A 14,389-nucleotide genomic window follows, 5' to 3' on the forward strand; every position below is an offset into this window, starting at 1 on the left:
ATTCAGTTACAAAATAAACAATAAAAACAATACACTAAATCAAAAATAAATAGTACAGCAATATAAAGTAACAACAATAGAAGCGCAATAATTGAGTAGAAAACCCAGTGCCCTAACCAACACCGAACCAATGCAAGCTAGCAGAGGGGCCCTGCCTCCACTCTACAAATGCAAGTGTGGCAAGAACTCCTCTTACTTCCTCTCCTGGCACTGAAGCTCTTGCCGCTCAATGTTGGGGATGGGGGTGGTGGGGGGCATGTGCAGTAATAGGCAGTGGAGGGAGCAGAAGCTGTGTCGTAATCAGAAAGTATTTCTGTTTCATGCCTCTTGGACACCAGAGTGTTTATTTAATAAGGGTTCGTTTAAATTAGCTAATTGATGGTGGTGCAATACAACTACAGCTTCTTTTAAACATGTTTTTGGCAATGTCCAGAATTTATTTTTGGTTTTGATGTGGTAGACACTATATAGATAAATGTTGTATCAAACTACTATTCTGTGAGGAATACATCATTTTAAAATCTTTACCTGTTTTGTGGAAATGAACAAATGGAAGGGGAAATGGATTTTCTATTACCTTTTGGCAGGTAAAAAAGCTGATATTACTATATTGGAATGGTAAACATTCAATTTCTGTGATGTAGTGTGTTGTGGACTTCAAAAGACTTTCAATATTTGAATGGGTGGTGTTTTGTAGATGCCACCTTCAAATGCATAATTATCTGGATATTTGGCTGGCTTTTATTGAAGCCTTTGTATGTGCTTGAAAGTGTTATGAATTTCGTACAAATCATTGTTGTTAGTTGTGAAGTCACTTCCGATGCATCGCGACCCCATGGACAACATTCCTCCAGGCCTTTCTGTCCTCCACCATCCCCAGGAGTCCACTTAAGCTCACACCAACTGCCTCAGGGACTCCATCTAGCCACCTCATTCTTTGTCGTCCCCTCCTTTTTTTGCCATCTATTGTTCCCAGCATTAGGCTCTTCTCCAGGGAGCCCTTCCTTCTCATTAGGTGGCCCAAGTATTTGAGTTTCATCTTCAGTATCTGGCCTTCTAAAGAGCAGTCAGGGTTGATCTCCTCTAGGATTGACTGGTTTGACCGCCTTGCAGTCCAAGGGACTCGCAGGTGTCTCCGCCAGCACCACAGTTAAGGCCTCAATCCTTTGGTGCTTAGCCTTCCTTATGGTCCAGCTTTCACAGCCATACATTGCAACTGGAAAAACCATAGCCTTGACTATACAGTTTTGTTGGCAGGGTGATGTCTCTGCTTTTTAGTATGCTGTCTAGATTTGCCATAGCTTTCCTCCCCAGGAGCAAGCGTCTTTTAATTTCTTGGCTGCAGTCCCCGTCTGCGGTGATCTTGGAGCCCAGGAAAATAAAATCTGCTACTATCTTCATTTCTTATCCATGCCAGGAAGTGATAGGACTGGATGTCATGATCTTAGTTTTCTTAATGGTGTGTTTCAAGCCAACTTTTGTGCTCTCCTCTTTCACCCGCATCAAGAGGCTCGTTAGTTCCTCTTCACTTTCTGCCATTAGAGTGGTATCATCTGCATATCTGAGATTGTTGATATTTCTCCCAGCAATCTTAATTCCAATTTGTGATTCATCCAGCCCCGCCTTTCTCATGTACTCTGCATTTAAGTTAAATAGGCAGGGCAACATTATACAACCTTGCTGAACTCCTTTCTCAATTTTGAACCAATCAGTGGTTCCGTGTTCAGTTTTCACTGTTGCTTCTTGACCCACATATAGGTTTCTCAAGAGACAAATAAGATGGTCTGATACTCCCATCTCTTTAAGAACTTACCACAATTTGTTGTGATCCACACAATCAAAGGCTTTAGCATAGTCAATGAAGCAGAAGTAGATGTTTTTCTGGAACTCCCTAGCGTTTTCCATGATCCAGTGTATGTTGGCAATTTGATCTCTAGTTCTTCTGCCTCTTCGAAATCCTGCCTGTACTTCTGGTAGTTCTCGGTCCACATACTGCTGGAGCCTAGCTTGTAGGATTTTGAGCATATATTAAAAAGATGATTTTTTTTAATGGGTTTGTGTCAGCACCATATGGGAGGCACCCATGAGGACCACAGCTACATGCAGTTTCCTCTTGTCAGTTGCCATGCATGTTTCTACTTCAAATTTCTGCTTCCTTTGTCAGCTAAAACATGCAAGGAAATTGACCAGACAATATTATACATATTGGACAGTTGTAAGAATGCACTTGGGAAAGACTGACAAAAGTGTTTTTAAAAAATTATAAATGTGGTTCAGCCTTTTCCAGAGACTATAAATGGAATGTGACTCTAGCTGTGCTTTTTTTGAAGCTCCAGAAAAGCGGGGGGGGGGGGGGGGGGAGCTAATTAAAAGGGGGGGGGTTGGAGTACACTTGGGCAAGATGAGATCTGCTCTGAAGGATCCTGGGATACTGGCTGGAAGATAAAGGTAGCAAAGTGCAGTTGGTAACATAGATGGAAATTGACAAGGAAAGACTGCATATAGGTTATTTGTGCACAGTTGCTAAACTGTCAGTTGAAAATCAATGGTAAAGGGAGGAAAAATAGATGTACTGAAAGGGAGTGGTGACAAGATCTCCATCTCCTTAGCAATGTAATTTCTGAATTTAAAGTGTTGGAGGGACAGTTCTCAGTGCCACTTGCATTTTCAACAGCTACTCCAGACAGGGGTACTCACTCCTCCAATTCTTTGATAGTTCTGATATGAAAACACCCCGAGAAGACAGATGAATGGGACAAAGTGAAAAGGGCCACTTGCTGGGGGGAGTAAGTCCTACAGATGTTGGCACCTCATTTGCTCTGTTCTGTTCTGCAGTCTCTGAGAGAGATTTTCTTAAAGGCTGGCAAATGTGCATCCTTTTCTTGACTGAGAAATATATGCAAATTGCATGGCTGGTAAGTAAATGGAGGGAAATGTGTGACTGAGAATATATGAAGGGAGACTTGCATGCATATGGCATTTAAAAACAGTCATTTGTATTCAGATAAGTTCTCTGAGCTATTGTTAAACTGGGACATTTTCTTCCTAGGTGTGAATGTTACAGATCATGACCTGACATTTAAAAGTCTCTCTGAAATTCTTCAAAATGATGTTACACCTTTTGTAGTGTCACTGAGATCCAAAGAATGCCCAGGTAAATATTGTAATAAATTGGCTCTTCAGTTGGTAAATGGCATGAATAGCATTGGATATACTATTAGAAAATAATGTGAGCATGAAGCTAATAGGCAGCTCTCAAACCCAATAAACAAACAAACAAATAAAACATTTAGAGCTGTTCCTCATTTGAGCTGACTAACAAGGATTGCTTTTATTCATATATGTTTAATGGTCTAACTTAACCAGTAGAAGGAGGATGTGGAAAAGCCAATTCTCTTTGCTGTGAGACTGTTCTTTTATTTGAAAATAGAACTTTATATATACCTTCTCAACTACTGCTTTCAGTTATCATTTCTTAAATCTCTGCATTATACGTATATGGACTGTGGAGAAATCTTTCCTTAGTGGGCAAGTTCATAAACTTGCATTAACTGTGAAGCATTTTAGTGGATAGGATGACAACTCTTCAAACTAAAACATCATGACTTGAAAATGCTGCCATGATTCACCCAATATCTCTGCTCTCATTCATTTTGCACAAGTGAAATTGCTTCAGAGTTTCAAGCATCTACTTCAACTTATCACTGATCTACTATATTTTAAGTATGGCAGGCAAAGAAAATTCCATTTAATTTAGCCAATTTTTTGAATAAATTAAGCTATCTAGTTAGGCAGATTTGAGGGTGCCCTGAGCAAGGTGCCCTCTGTTCCCCACACATGCACTCTCCCCTCCATGAAAGCTTATCAAATAATAGTAGAGATGGATATTGCCTTCGCTTTAATCTCTCCCTTTATTCTTTGTTTTTTTTTAAAGCAGGGTGGCTTGGAGGCATTCTGGGGAAATGAAGATGGTGGGTGGCTACAGCCCCACTGTGTGCTTTCCTTCTGAGCACATTTAGCCTGCTGCCAATTTTAGATAAAGTAAAAGGGAGGGCCAGCAATGGGAGATGGCTCCAGTATTTGCCCCCCTGATAGGTGTAGTTGAGATCATTCTTTTGCTTAAATTGGAACAGGAGTACAAGGTCAATCTGCTAGTTTAATCACAGTGTACAGCTTATCACAAGTTGGTCAGCACATTGAATCCCAGTTCTAGAAGCTGGCAATGATGCTGCCCAGCCAATACAGAATACTCTATGGGGGCAACTTGAACCTAAATTATAATGGGTTGGATCCAGAATATAAGCAAGAGGGCTGCATCCTTCTGTGGAATGCTTCTGATGCAGTGGAGGAATTTTGACAGTATGGGGGATGAATACATTTTGGTATACTCCCCCTCCCCAAGCTGCTGCCTTGCTCCCCCAGAAGTGTGCTTTGAAGGGTTGTGGGTCCTCCAGAACAGCTGCTGAGGACTGAAAGGGAAGGGGGAACTTCCATGAAAATAATTCCCCTTCCCATTTTCCACCAGTGGTAGGCCTTTGAGTAGAAATCCACATGAGACGCTACTGCAAACAAAAGGAAATGTGGGATCCAACCAATTGTCAGGGGGTGGGCATGGGGAAGAGAGGACATATGAGAGAGAAAGGACCTTTATATACTATATGTATTCTGCATAATCATGTTTGAAGTATAGCAGCACTCCAGATAACACCCAAATAGCCTTTTTTCCTTCTCCCTGCACCTTCTCTTTTTTGGGGGAGCAGGGGTGGGTATAGTGCAGGCACTCTGGTTACATATTAAACACCTCAACTTTTTGTAGTCTTGCTGTTTGACTTCTTTAACCTAGAAATGCTACCAGCTGAACCTTTTACATGTACAATATAGATTCTACTTTGCATTGATCATTATTGCAGTTATGCAAAATGACACAATTTTATGCAGATATACTTAATTTGAATTTGTTTGCCCTTTGGTGTAAATTTTGGTTTGCCTCAGTACAGGATTTTTCACTTAATTTGGAAATCTATATGTAAAATGTAATGTGAAGTCACGATACCCATTAATACTTAGAAAAATATAATTCTTTTTGTTTGCTTGAGAATCACACACAAAAGCCTGGCATTTTCATTATTTTTTAAAATGTGTATTTTTGTTATGAAGATATAAAACACCTTCTGCAAAAGATGATGATCCAATTGATGGACTGTCATGTAGAAGTGGACTCATCTGAAGAGGAAGAATCTTCCAAGATTTCCCCAAGTAGGATACACTGCTCCGTGGCCAATCTTACTAAGTGGTATAGGAACATAACAAAGGTAAGCTTCCAAAGGCAGTGGGAGCGATGAGAATCTTTACTCTGAGCCTCAAAATACTAGAATGCCACCTGCCCCCTACCAACCCTTCTGTTTTCCCTAGCATTGCAAAATCTTGTTTTGGGCTAAGATGTGGTGTGATTTTGGTAAGATACCGTTAAAAACCCAGGAAGGAAGAAAAGGGGGCTGCTTCAGAGAGCTTTGCTGGATGCTTTCTGACAGACTATGCCATGATGCGAGAGCAGCTGGCAGGACTTAATAGCACTTGCTGGAGGAGAAAGAGGCCCAGTAGCTCCTGCCATCACCTTATTATCTATCTTTCTAATGCAGGTAGAGTTGCCAATTATTTTGCTTTTCTGCACATTTAAAAGCTGCTTGATCTGTAAGATTTATTGCTGTGCGGTAAAAAACTTTGCCTGTTAATTTCTGCAGATCAAACTGCTGTTAAAGGCACAAGAGAATACCAGGCAGCTTTTTCCTGGGCTGTGGGAATTCCAGTTACAGGCAGGGATGGGAGTGATTTGCATATGGGGACTTCACAGCCGTGTTCAGATCTGAATTGGAGACATAGCTTGTACTCTTCAGTCACTAGGCTCATTAAGGATCTTGGAAGCAATTACAAAAGAGCAAAACTAAAAAGGAATATTATGCATCCATATCATTACTCTTTTTACAGGCTGTAACATTATCATTGACTGATTTATAATATGTGTATGAACTACTGAGCTTGGAGGCCTCTGTGTTATAGTATGAATAATTCAATAAAAAACAGTGGATTTGATGGATTAGATTTTATAGGGCTTACTGAACTGAAGCAATGACCCTTACGAAAGATAATTTTAAAAAACCCTGCCAAACTCATGCAAGTATAAATGATTGAGAATGAATAAAATGCAAAGTAAAATCCCAAGATATAGTAGTCAAAGGCAAACTACAATAAAAAAGATGTGATATGAAGCTGAGAACTGATACCTGTGCCTTATGGAGGAATTTATAGTAACTTAAAGGGCCTGCAGCAGTTCCCTCATGAGGAAAGATTGTAACTTCTGGAACTGTTTAGCTTAGAGAAAAAGAGAGTGAGGGAAGACATAATAAACATATACAAAATTATACAAGATCTAACCCAATACAAACATGCCATGAAGCTGATTTAGATTTAGGAAAGAAGTACTTCTTCATACACTGCATAGTCAAAACATGGAATCCATTTCCCCAAGAAGTAACTGAAGATGACAAATTTACATGGCTTTAAATGGGGATTGGACAAATTCATAGAGGATAAGGCTATTGATGCCTACTAGCCTTGCTGGGCATATGTTCCCTCCAATATCAGAGGCAGTAGTATGCCTTTGTAGGCCCATTGCTGGGTAACAGAGAGGTCCGCCTGGCGCCGTCGTTATTTGTTTTTCGGTGCCAGGCGAAGACCTTTTTATTCAAGCGGCATTTTAACTGTTAATATTATTGGATTTTATCTGGCCAGGGCGGCTTATTTTTTACAGTATTTTTGTATTTTTAATTTAATGTTTATATTCTTGATTTATAATATAATTATTTTAACTTATTGTTGTAAGCCACCCCGAGGCTTCGGCGAATGAGGCGGCATAAAAATGTTTTAATAAATAAAAAAAATAAAAATGACTTGGGTGGGAGGGTGCCATTGCACTCATATCCTGCCCATGGGGCACCATGAGCAGATGTCTGGCCACTGTGAACAGAATGCTGGCCAAGATAACCCTTAGTCTGATGCAGTATGGCTCTTTCTGTGTAGCTGCCGCAACATAGCACATGGATTCAAATAAGTTACACTGCTGAACTCTATTCTTATCACCCACACAGAAGTATTAAAAGGGAATAGATATGTAAGAGTGATGCATATGCTGTTTCATAGATGTGCATGTTCTTTCAGTAGGGTTTATTTGATGCAGACCAAACTTGAGGCCCTGCTTAGGCATTTTCTTCATCATAATCACACCTGTGCATTGGGTTGTTCCTGCCTGCCCAGAACTGCGTTTATCTTCATCACTATAGTCAGTTTATGTGGCTTGTCTCCCACTGTTTTGTATTCATTATCTGAAAGTGGTGACAGTGCTTGTTCTGAGAGGTGGATTTTAAATGGTTTTGCAGTGGCTTCCTGCTGATGGAACAGCAGGGTCATGTTCCCTGGTGTAGTTCTTTGGGTTAGTTCTTCACCTCTTGTGGGTGTTTGGCCCTGCCTTTTCATAACCTGTCCCCTGCCCCAAGCCGGAGCCCTGGATCCTTTAGGTACCCAGTATCATCCTTGTAAGCTTGAACATTTCCAATTTAGTACCCATTGCAGTATTTTCCCTACTTTGCCCCAAGTGGCCAAATAGCCTTCACTGAGGCTTGGTTGGTTGGTTGGTTGGTTAATTTATTTATTGCATTTTCTCATCAAGAAACTCAAGGTGGCTTATATATTCCTTCATGTCCTCTCAATCGCATCCACATAAGAATCCTTTGAGGGAGGTTAGGCTGAAGGCATTGTGTTGAATAAATTTGCAGTCATACCTTTAGAGCAAGGATGGCAAATGCAACCAGTCCAGGTGTCATAAGGAGCAAATAATAACAATGGCAGTTAAGCTGCTGTGGATTGATGAAAGGGTCATCATTAGTTAAGCTACTATTGACTCTTTGGGAACTCCATAACTAGTACACATGTATTTTTTCCATTTTTTAAAGTCCTTTATAACCAACTTCTAGGGACAACAGGGACCTCAGTGGAGGCAGCAGGAGCTATCTGTTGTCCACCCCAGTGTAGAGAAATATGTCTAAAGTCTGAGAAGGATGGAAAAAACTAATTTGGAACATTATTATTTAGTGTTCCTTGAACCAGAGTATTATAGGATTTGGTTGTCTCATAATGTCTGCAACTGTTGATCTAGCAGTGTATAATGTACAGCTGCTGTTCTGATTTAAAAGAAAAAAAACTTGTGGCATCTAATTACTAAAAAGAAAGATTTATTATACAGGTGGGAACACTCATAGAATTGTAACAAGAAAGGCAGTAGAACCTCCTCACCCTGTGACTAATCAATTGGTGGGGAGGCTCAGAAAGATCTTTTCTGCAATCCCAGTAACTTCAGGAACATTCCTTTAATCTCTGCCAGGGGCACACAGAGCCAGTTTCCATGACACAGCAGCCTGCCATAGTTTGTTTATTTATTTATTTATTTATTTATTAAAACATTTTTATGCCGCCCCATTCGCCGAAGCCTCGGGGCGGCTTACAACATAGATAAAACAAGTTAAAATCCATATAAAATAATCTTGATTAAAACTCACATTATAAAATAAGCCGCCCTGGCCAGATAAAATTCAATTGTATTTAGCATTTAAAATGTTGCTTAAATAAAAAGGTCTTAGCCTGGCGCCGAAAAACAAATAACGACGGCGCCAGGCGGACCTCTCTGGGGAGCGCATTCCATAACTTAGGCGCCACCGCTGAGAAAGCCCTTCTCCGAGTAACCACCCTCCTAATTTCTCTCACGGAGGGCTCCCGGAGAAGGGCCTCTCCCGCCGATCTCAGGGGGCGACTGGGCAAATATGGATGTAAGCGCTCCTTCCCACAGTGAGGCTGCAGTGCGTGCACCTGCCATGGGTTATGCAAAGGTTATTTAATCCACGCATAGCCCATGCTTACCAGGTTCTCACAACACCACAACCCCCAACTGGGAATTGGATATGTAAAGAGGCACCCATGGGCACTCCAGCTTAACCCATGAGAAGCCATGCTTTGTCATACAGACACCCTTATTATCTTGGAGCACAGCCTTTCCTGCATCTTAGTGGTCTCTCTGGGGGAAAAACAGAGCCCTCAGCATTGACGTGACTGTGGTGGGGAAGAGAATGTGATTAGAGAAGCTCCATAAATCAGCTAAATGGCAAGCTAGTTGCATTCACTTCCCATTCAGACATACCAGTTTCTCTGGGCTCTGCTGTATTGCTTGCATGCTGTCTTGTGCTGCTGGAGATGTTCCCTGGGGCAAGAGAAAAGGACACTTGTGTAAGCCTTTGGGAGGCAGGGTAAGACTCATTTTCACACACACCCCTCTTATTTCTGTGGGTTAAGGGGACTTTGATAAAGTTCGGCTGAGACTTCCTCACTTACCTTTCCTCTTCTTTAGGGTCCAGGAATGTCAAACATGGATGACACATCTCAGAAATAGATGAAGTGCTATTTCTTTCTTCATAAGCCTAAACTGTTTTCTGTTGCAGCAGATAGTCTTGCTGAAGTAAATTATAGTGCTGACCTTGACAGAAGATGCAGTCTTTTTCTGAAGGAGGTTTTCTTTGTTGCGTTGCCAGTTTTCCATATGATATTATGAGGGCATTTATATGAAGTCTTTCTTCCGTGATGGAATGTAAGACTGTCTTCTATTTCTGATTAGATTCAGAAAGGCTCAGACCATGCCCTAGAACTTGTAATATGTTAATTGTTCTCTTTTCTCAACTTGTTTTTCAACATATGCACTATGTTCTGAAGACAACTGATAGTACAGCTTCGTACAAAAAAACATCCTCATCTAGACATTGGGAGTCTCCTCCAGTTGTTGTTATTTTCAAGGACATGGAAAGTTTCACTACCAAAGTTTTGCAAGACTTCATAATTATCAGCAGGTAACATGACAAGATATTAAAGAATGTTCCAGTTCATTCTTTTCAGGAATTTGACAGATAATTGTTACTCTTGTTTGCTCTTTTATTTTGTAGTAAGTTCAAATACAGGTTGTGCTGATTCTGTTTTATCAATGAAGTTTAAATTATAGGCTAGGGTCAATATGGAGGAGTGGACAGTTTTGGTTAGTCCAGGAGCTGTATTCACCTCCCAAAATCCCACTGACCACAGTCCATCAGGCAACCCAAAAGCAAATGAAGAAAGTATATTTTTAAAATAATATTAAATCTAGCTTGTTTGCAAGTTAAATTTGATCATTTGCAATTTAGCTTGCAAATTAGCTTCATTGGATTATTTTAGTGCCCTACAGGGGTCTAGATGGCACTTAAAAATATTTTTGCAGGCTTGGTGGTAGAAGCAGATGTGGTAGGTGGCCAGCAGGCCATGCATTGACCACTGCTGGGTTATTAGTATGCATACAATTACTAGAGAAGCTAGTTTATATTCCAAACCTATGGATAGGTTTCTGGGATGTAAGTCTTTGACTGCAAAGCCACTAATCTGTTAAGACTTACTTGGTGGGGCATTTTTGATAATTTTTTGCACATTTAGATTTATTCCCAGTAGGTTTTTGTAAAAGTATAGCCAAATGTTTTTTTTAAAGAATAACACAAAAGGGAAAAAAATCTCCTGGATCTCTTAAGAATCACAGGTTTAAATTAATGGAACTTTTTGGAAGTGGTCTTGTGATCAGATGGAAAATAACTGAAAGAAGACATTTATATGAGAGAAATTTCACATCACTATTGTTGATTCAGGCATGACCATTATCAGAAAAGTGGTAAAAGACTTAGTCTAAGTACCTTTCTTATACAGAATAGGTTGTGTATATACCATTTTTATTGGCTTTGATCCTGGTGGTGTGTACACTGCAATTGTACACACAAATACAAAAATGGGTACTGGGTAATGAATCTAGAGCAGGAGTTCCATCTGCAGAAACAGGAAGGGAATAAACAAGAGGAGAAAAGGAGACACTAGTTACCTGCTGGTGTAACATTAGTTTTAAACCTAAGGCTGTAAAGATGCTTGTGCAAATGTTTAAGCATTATTGATCGAAGTCTCAGAAGCCTGCAAGCTGCTAAGCAGCATTTCCAAGAGTGAGGGACAGATTTATTTATTTATTTGAAGTTTTTATATGCCGTCCTAATACTAACAAGTCTCTGGACGGCTTCAGAGACTTTCAGTGATTTTCAGTGTCTTGCAAAAGAACTTAAGAAGGAAGGATAAATTACCAAGATGAATAAATGTAAACTGTCTGCTGCATGATGTTTATACTAGCCAAATCATTAAACCCTCCTTGATACATAATATTGTATAACTTTTGCTGCTCCCAATCTTGTTTGCTGCTGTTGCTCTATAAAGAACTAGGAGATCTTTCAAGTCACAACTTGTACAGAGTCTGTTCAAAACAGCAAAAAAAAAAAAAATTAAAAATTAAAAAAAAACTCTTGCTGTTCAAATATACAGCTCAGCTGGACCTGACTATCACAATTTGTAACTTTCAGACTGAACATAGTCTGTAGGCCCTGTAAGGGCAAGCAACCACAAGTTCATTAAAGCTCCGGTTTCTGATGTCTTCCTGGGACTGCAAAAACTGGGGAAGCATCAAGCAGCTATGGCTCGGAGAGCTGCATTCAATGGTGTATGTTTCACATTTGTGCAGGCCTTAAACTATGACATGGGCTCATTAAAGGCTCATTTCCACATGATAAAAGGGTGCAGTTGTGTTTTGGGGGGATTCTAAAACTGTTGGCTAGTTTCTTAATATAATTAGAACTACAAACCTGGGTTGATGCATTCATTGAGCTTAGACATATGGTGGAAGTGTGTAGCCCTGTTTATGGCATAGTAATCTTAACCTTTTTTCCTTCTTTTTTTCCTCCCCTGCTTCAGTCATTGTATACATGAATTTCCACTAGTGCTCATTTTTGGAATGGCTACCTCTCCAATGATCATCCACAAGTTACTTCCTTGCTCAGTTTCTTCTTTGTTATGCATAGAACTCTTCCAGTCTCTTTCTTGCAAAGAACACTTGACTAGAGTAATTGACAAGGTAATTGCCTTTATTTAGCTAGAAAGGGAAATGTGTATCTTATTAAAAGTATGTGGTAGAAGTCAAACTGTCTGCAGATGTTGGTTGCTGAACTTCCATATGTTGTGGGAAGCGGATCACACAACTCTTTTTGAATTCCCAGTATACACATTGAGTCATTTCACTGAAGATGCATGCATCAAACTGCTGTAAATTCAATATATAGGACATGGGAACAAGCCTGATGTTTGGTGAAGTATTGATTACAGTGAACTGGCTCTAGAAAATGTGCTTTAACATGAACTATTAAAAGCAATGGAAATAAATATAATTATAAGCTGTGCTAATTGTTCATTGTTCTGCAACCCTACCAAATTACATGGTAAGTTGAAAATGGTATGGGGGTTTAACACATTTTTTGATTCTGGTTTTAAGAAGGCAGTTTAACAGAGTTCATTGTTTTGGCGGAGGATTTTAGCACTTGCCTAAGTCCCTTCCCTTTCAGCTCTGAATTACCTAGTTGTTATCCGTGCTGAGACCTTGGGATGGGGAAAAGCATGATAATTACATAATGTGTACAAATTCAGATATAGTTATTTTGTCTCCAGAACTGTATATTCATACTCCTTTTGACGTATTTTCCAAACTTGCTACTTCAAGGGAATACTTTATTAATTTGTCTGCCATTGAATCTCGTATAAAATCTTGTTTGGAGTGGGGACTACATTTCAATTTGGGAAGGGGGCCACAGTCCAGCAGGGCCAAAAGTAATTCATACCATTTTGGATATTTTATTTTCAAGCATAAAAAGCACAAGTCAGTTGTATCTATGTCTTCTCAAAAAGAAGCCAGGGAAACACACCTTTGAAGAAAAAGCCACCAGGACCCACACTGTACAGTGCCACTTTAAAAAACTACTTTTACATTTGAAATACCTTCACAAATACCTTTAAAGGAATTTAAAGAACAAGCTATTTAAAGTTTAAATGCCTTCAGATGCCATCTTATCTGAGGTTGTTGTTCTGAGATAAGAGGTTTTCCTGTGCTGAAGAAAGGCTGTTTCTTATCACTCAGCTCTCATCTCCAATAAATGAGAGTGGAGATAAAAGCAGTGTTTCTTTCAGAAGGGGTGGGGCCTGTAGAAGAAACTTTGGGGCCAGGGTTCACCTCCCTGTCTATTACAGGAGTTGTGTGCCTATTACAGAGGATTCCACGCCATACACTTGTGTTAACATGGAACTCTGACTAGGCCTGTTTGGCCCCTCCAATTTCCTCATATAAATATAGAATATACTTTAGAAAGGGGGAAAACCCCTAACAGCATTGTAGTGTGGAAGAATTCAAAAAAGAATATCTGTCAGTACCAAATTTCTCACTGAGACGTGTCCATAAACCTTTAAGAAAATATTATGAATCCATTAAAACAGTTTTTAAAAGATTGTCAGAGTATATGAAAACATATTTCAGATAGAATGAGTGTGCTAATCTTAATTACATTTCTCTATTCCAGCTACTTCTGACAAGCCAGTTTCCCTTTAAACTTAGTGAGAAGGTTCTGCAAGTTCTAATAAACCTATTTTTATACCACGATTTCTCTGTTCAGAACTTCATCAAGGGATTTCAGGTAAGTCACACAGCCAAAAAGGGCCTCATTCTATGTAGCCATATCAGACTCCGCTATGGTAGTGTTAACCTCAAGATCATCTATTCCCACACACCCACTTTTCAGAGTCCTGCATGCACTCCAGTGCACATGTAGAATATTTATTCATTCAACTTGCATTTCATCTTTCCATCAAATGGTGCTCCGTGACACCAACAATGCAAATATAATAAAAGGTCTGCATCCAAGGTTACACAAATGGACTTCCACTTAGGCAGTGCATACTTTTCCTTCCTCTGCTCTCCACTTCAGCTCCGGCACCCTTCCAGTCCACTTCAAAAGATCTCCCAGTGCTCCAGAGCAGATTGAGGATCATGGGCAGTTGCTCTCCCCTTTTCACAGACAAACGCTCTTCTGTCAGCAGATGGGCTTTAGTCGGTTTTATCCAAATAACAGCAGGGCTCCTCTTGTAAATGGGAAGCTTTTGATTCAGTAGAGATTTTTCATGGGATAAATGTGAGGACAACCAATTTCTGCCAATTCCCCTGCACCCCGCTTTAGAATCCAGGGTGCCCTCCTGAACAGGATAGACGATGTCATAGGGGGTGTGAAGGAAGGGGAGAATTGACAAAAACATCACCTTGCTCAGCAAGAGAATTCTAACCAGTCTTGGTGCCTCTTCTAAAACTCTTGATCCAACCTGAAATGTTAAGTGTCTTCAACAATGGTTTTGGTTACATATTACTGTG

The 14,389-nt window shown here is 40.0% G+C and overlaps 1 protein-coding gene across 2 annotated transcripts in view; it reads left to right on the plus strand.

Annotated features, from left to right (window-relative positions):
• ORC3 (origin recognition complex subunit 3) overlaps window positions 1–14,389 on the plus strand; it is a 62,016-nt gene that overhangs the window by 14,056 nt on the left and 33,571 nt on the right. For both annotated transcript variants that reach the window (XM_044421702.1, XM_044421701.1), the window contains exons 5-9: window positions 3,050–3,154; window positions 5,158–5,312; window positions 9,811–9,944; window positions 11,899–12,058; window positions 13,548–13,661. In XM_044421702.1, the coding sequence (XP_044277637.1) occupies window positions 3,050–3,154; window positions 5,158–5,312; window positions 9,811–9,944; window positions 11,899–12,058; window positions 13,548–13,661 (668 nt within the window). The remainder of the gene's footprint in view (window positions 1–3,049; window positions 3,155–5,157; window positions 5,313–9,810; window positions 9,945–11,898; window positions 12,059–13,547; window positions 13,662–14,389) is intronic.

The sequence above is a fragment of the Varanus komodoensis genome, unplaced genomic scaffold (genome assembly GCF_004798865.1).
Source record: "Varanus komodoensis strain SLA01 unplaced genomic scaffold, ASM479886v1 scaffold12, whole genome shotgun sequence".
NCBI classification, from domain to species: domain Eukaryota; kingdom Metazoa; phylum Chordata; class Lepidosauria; order Squamata; family Varanidae; genus Varanus; species Varanus komodoensis.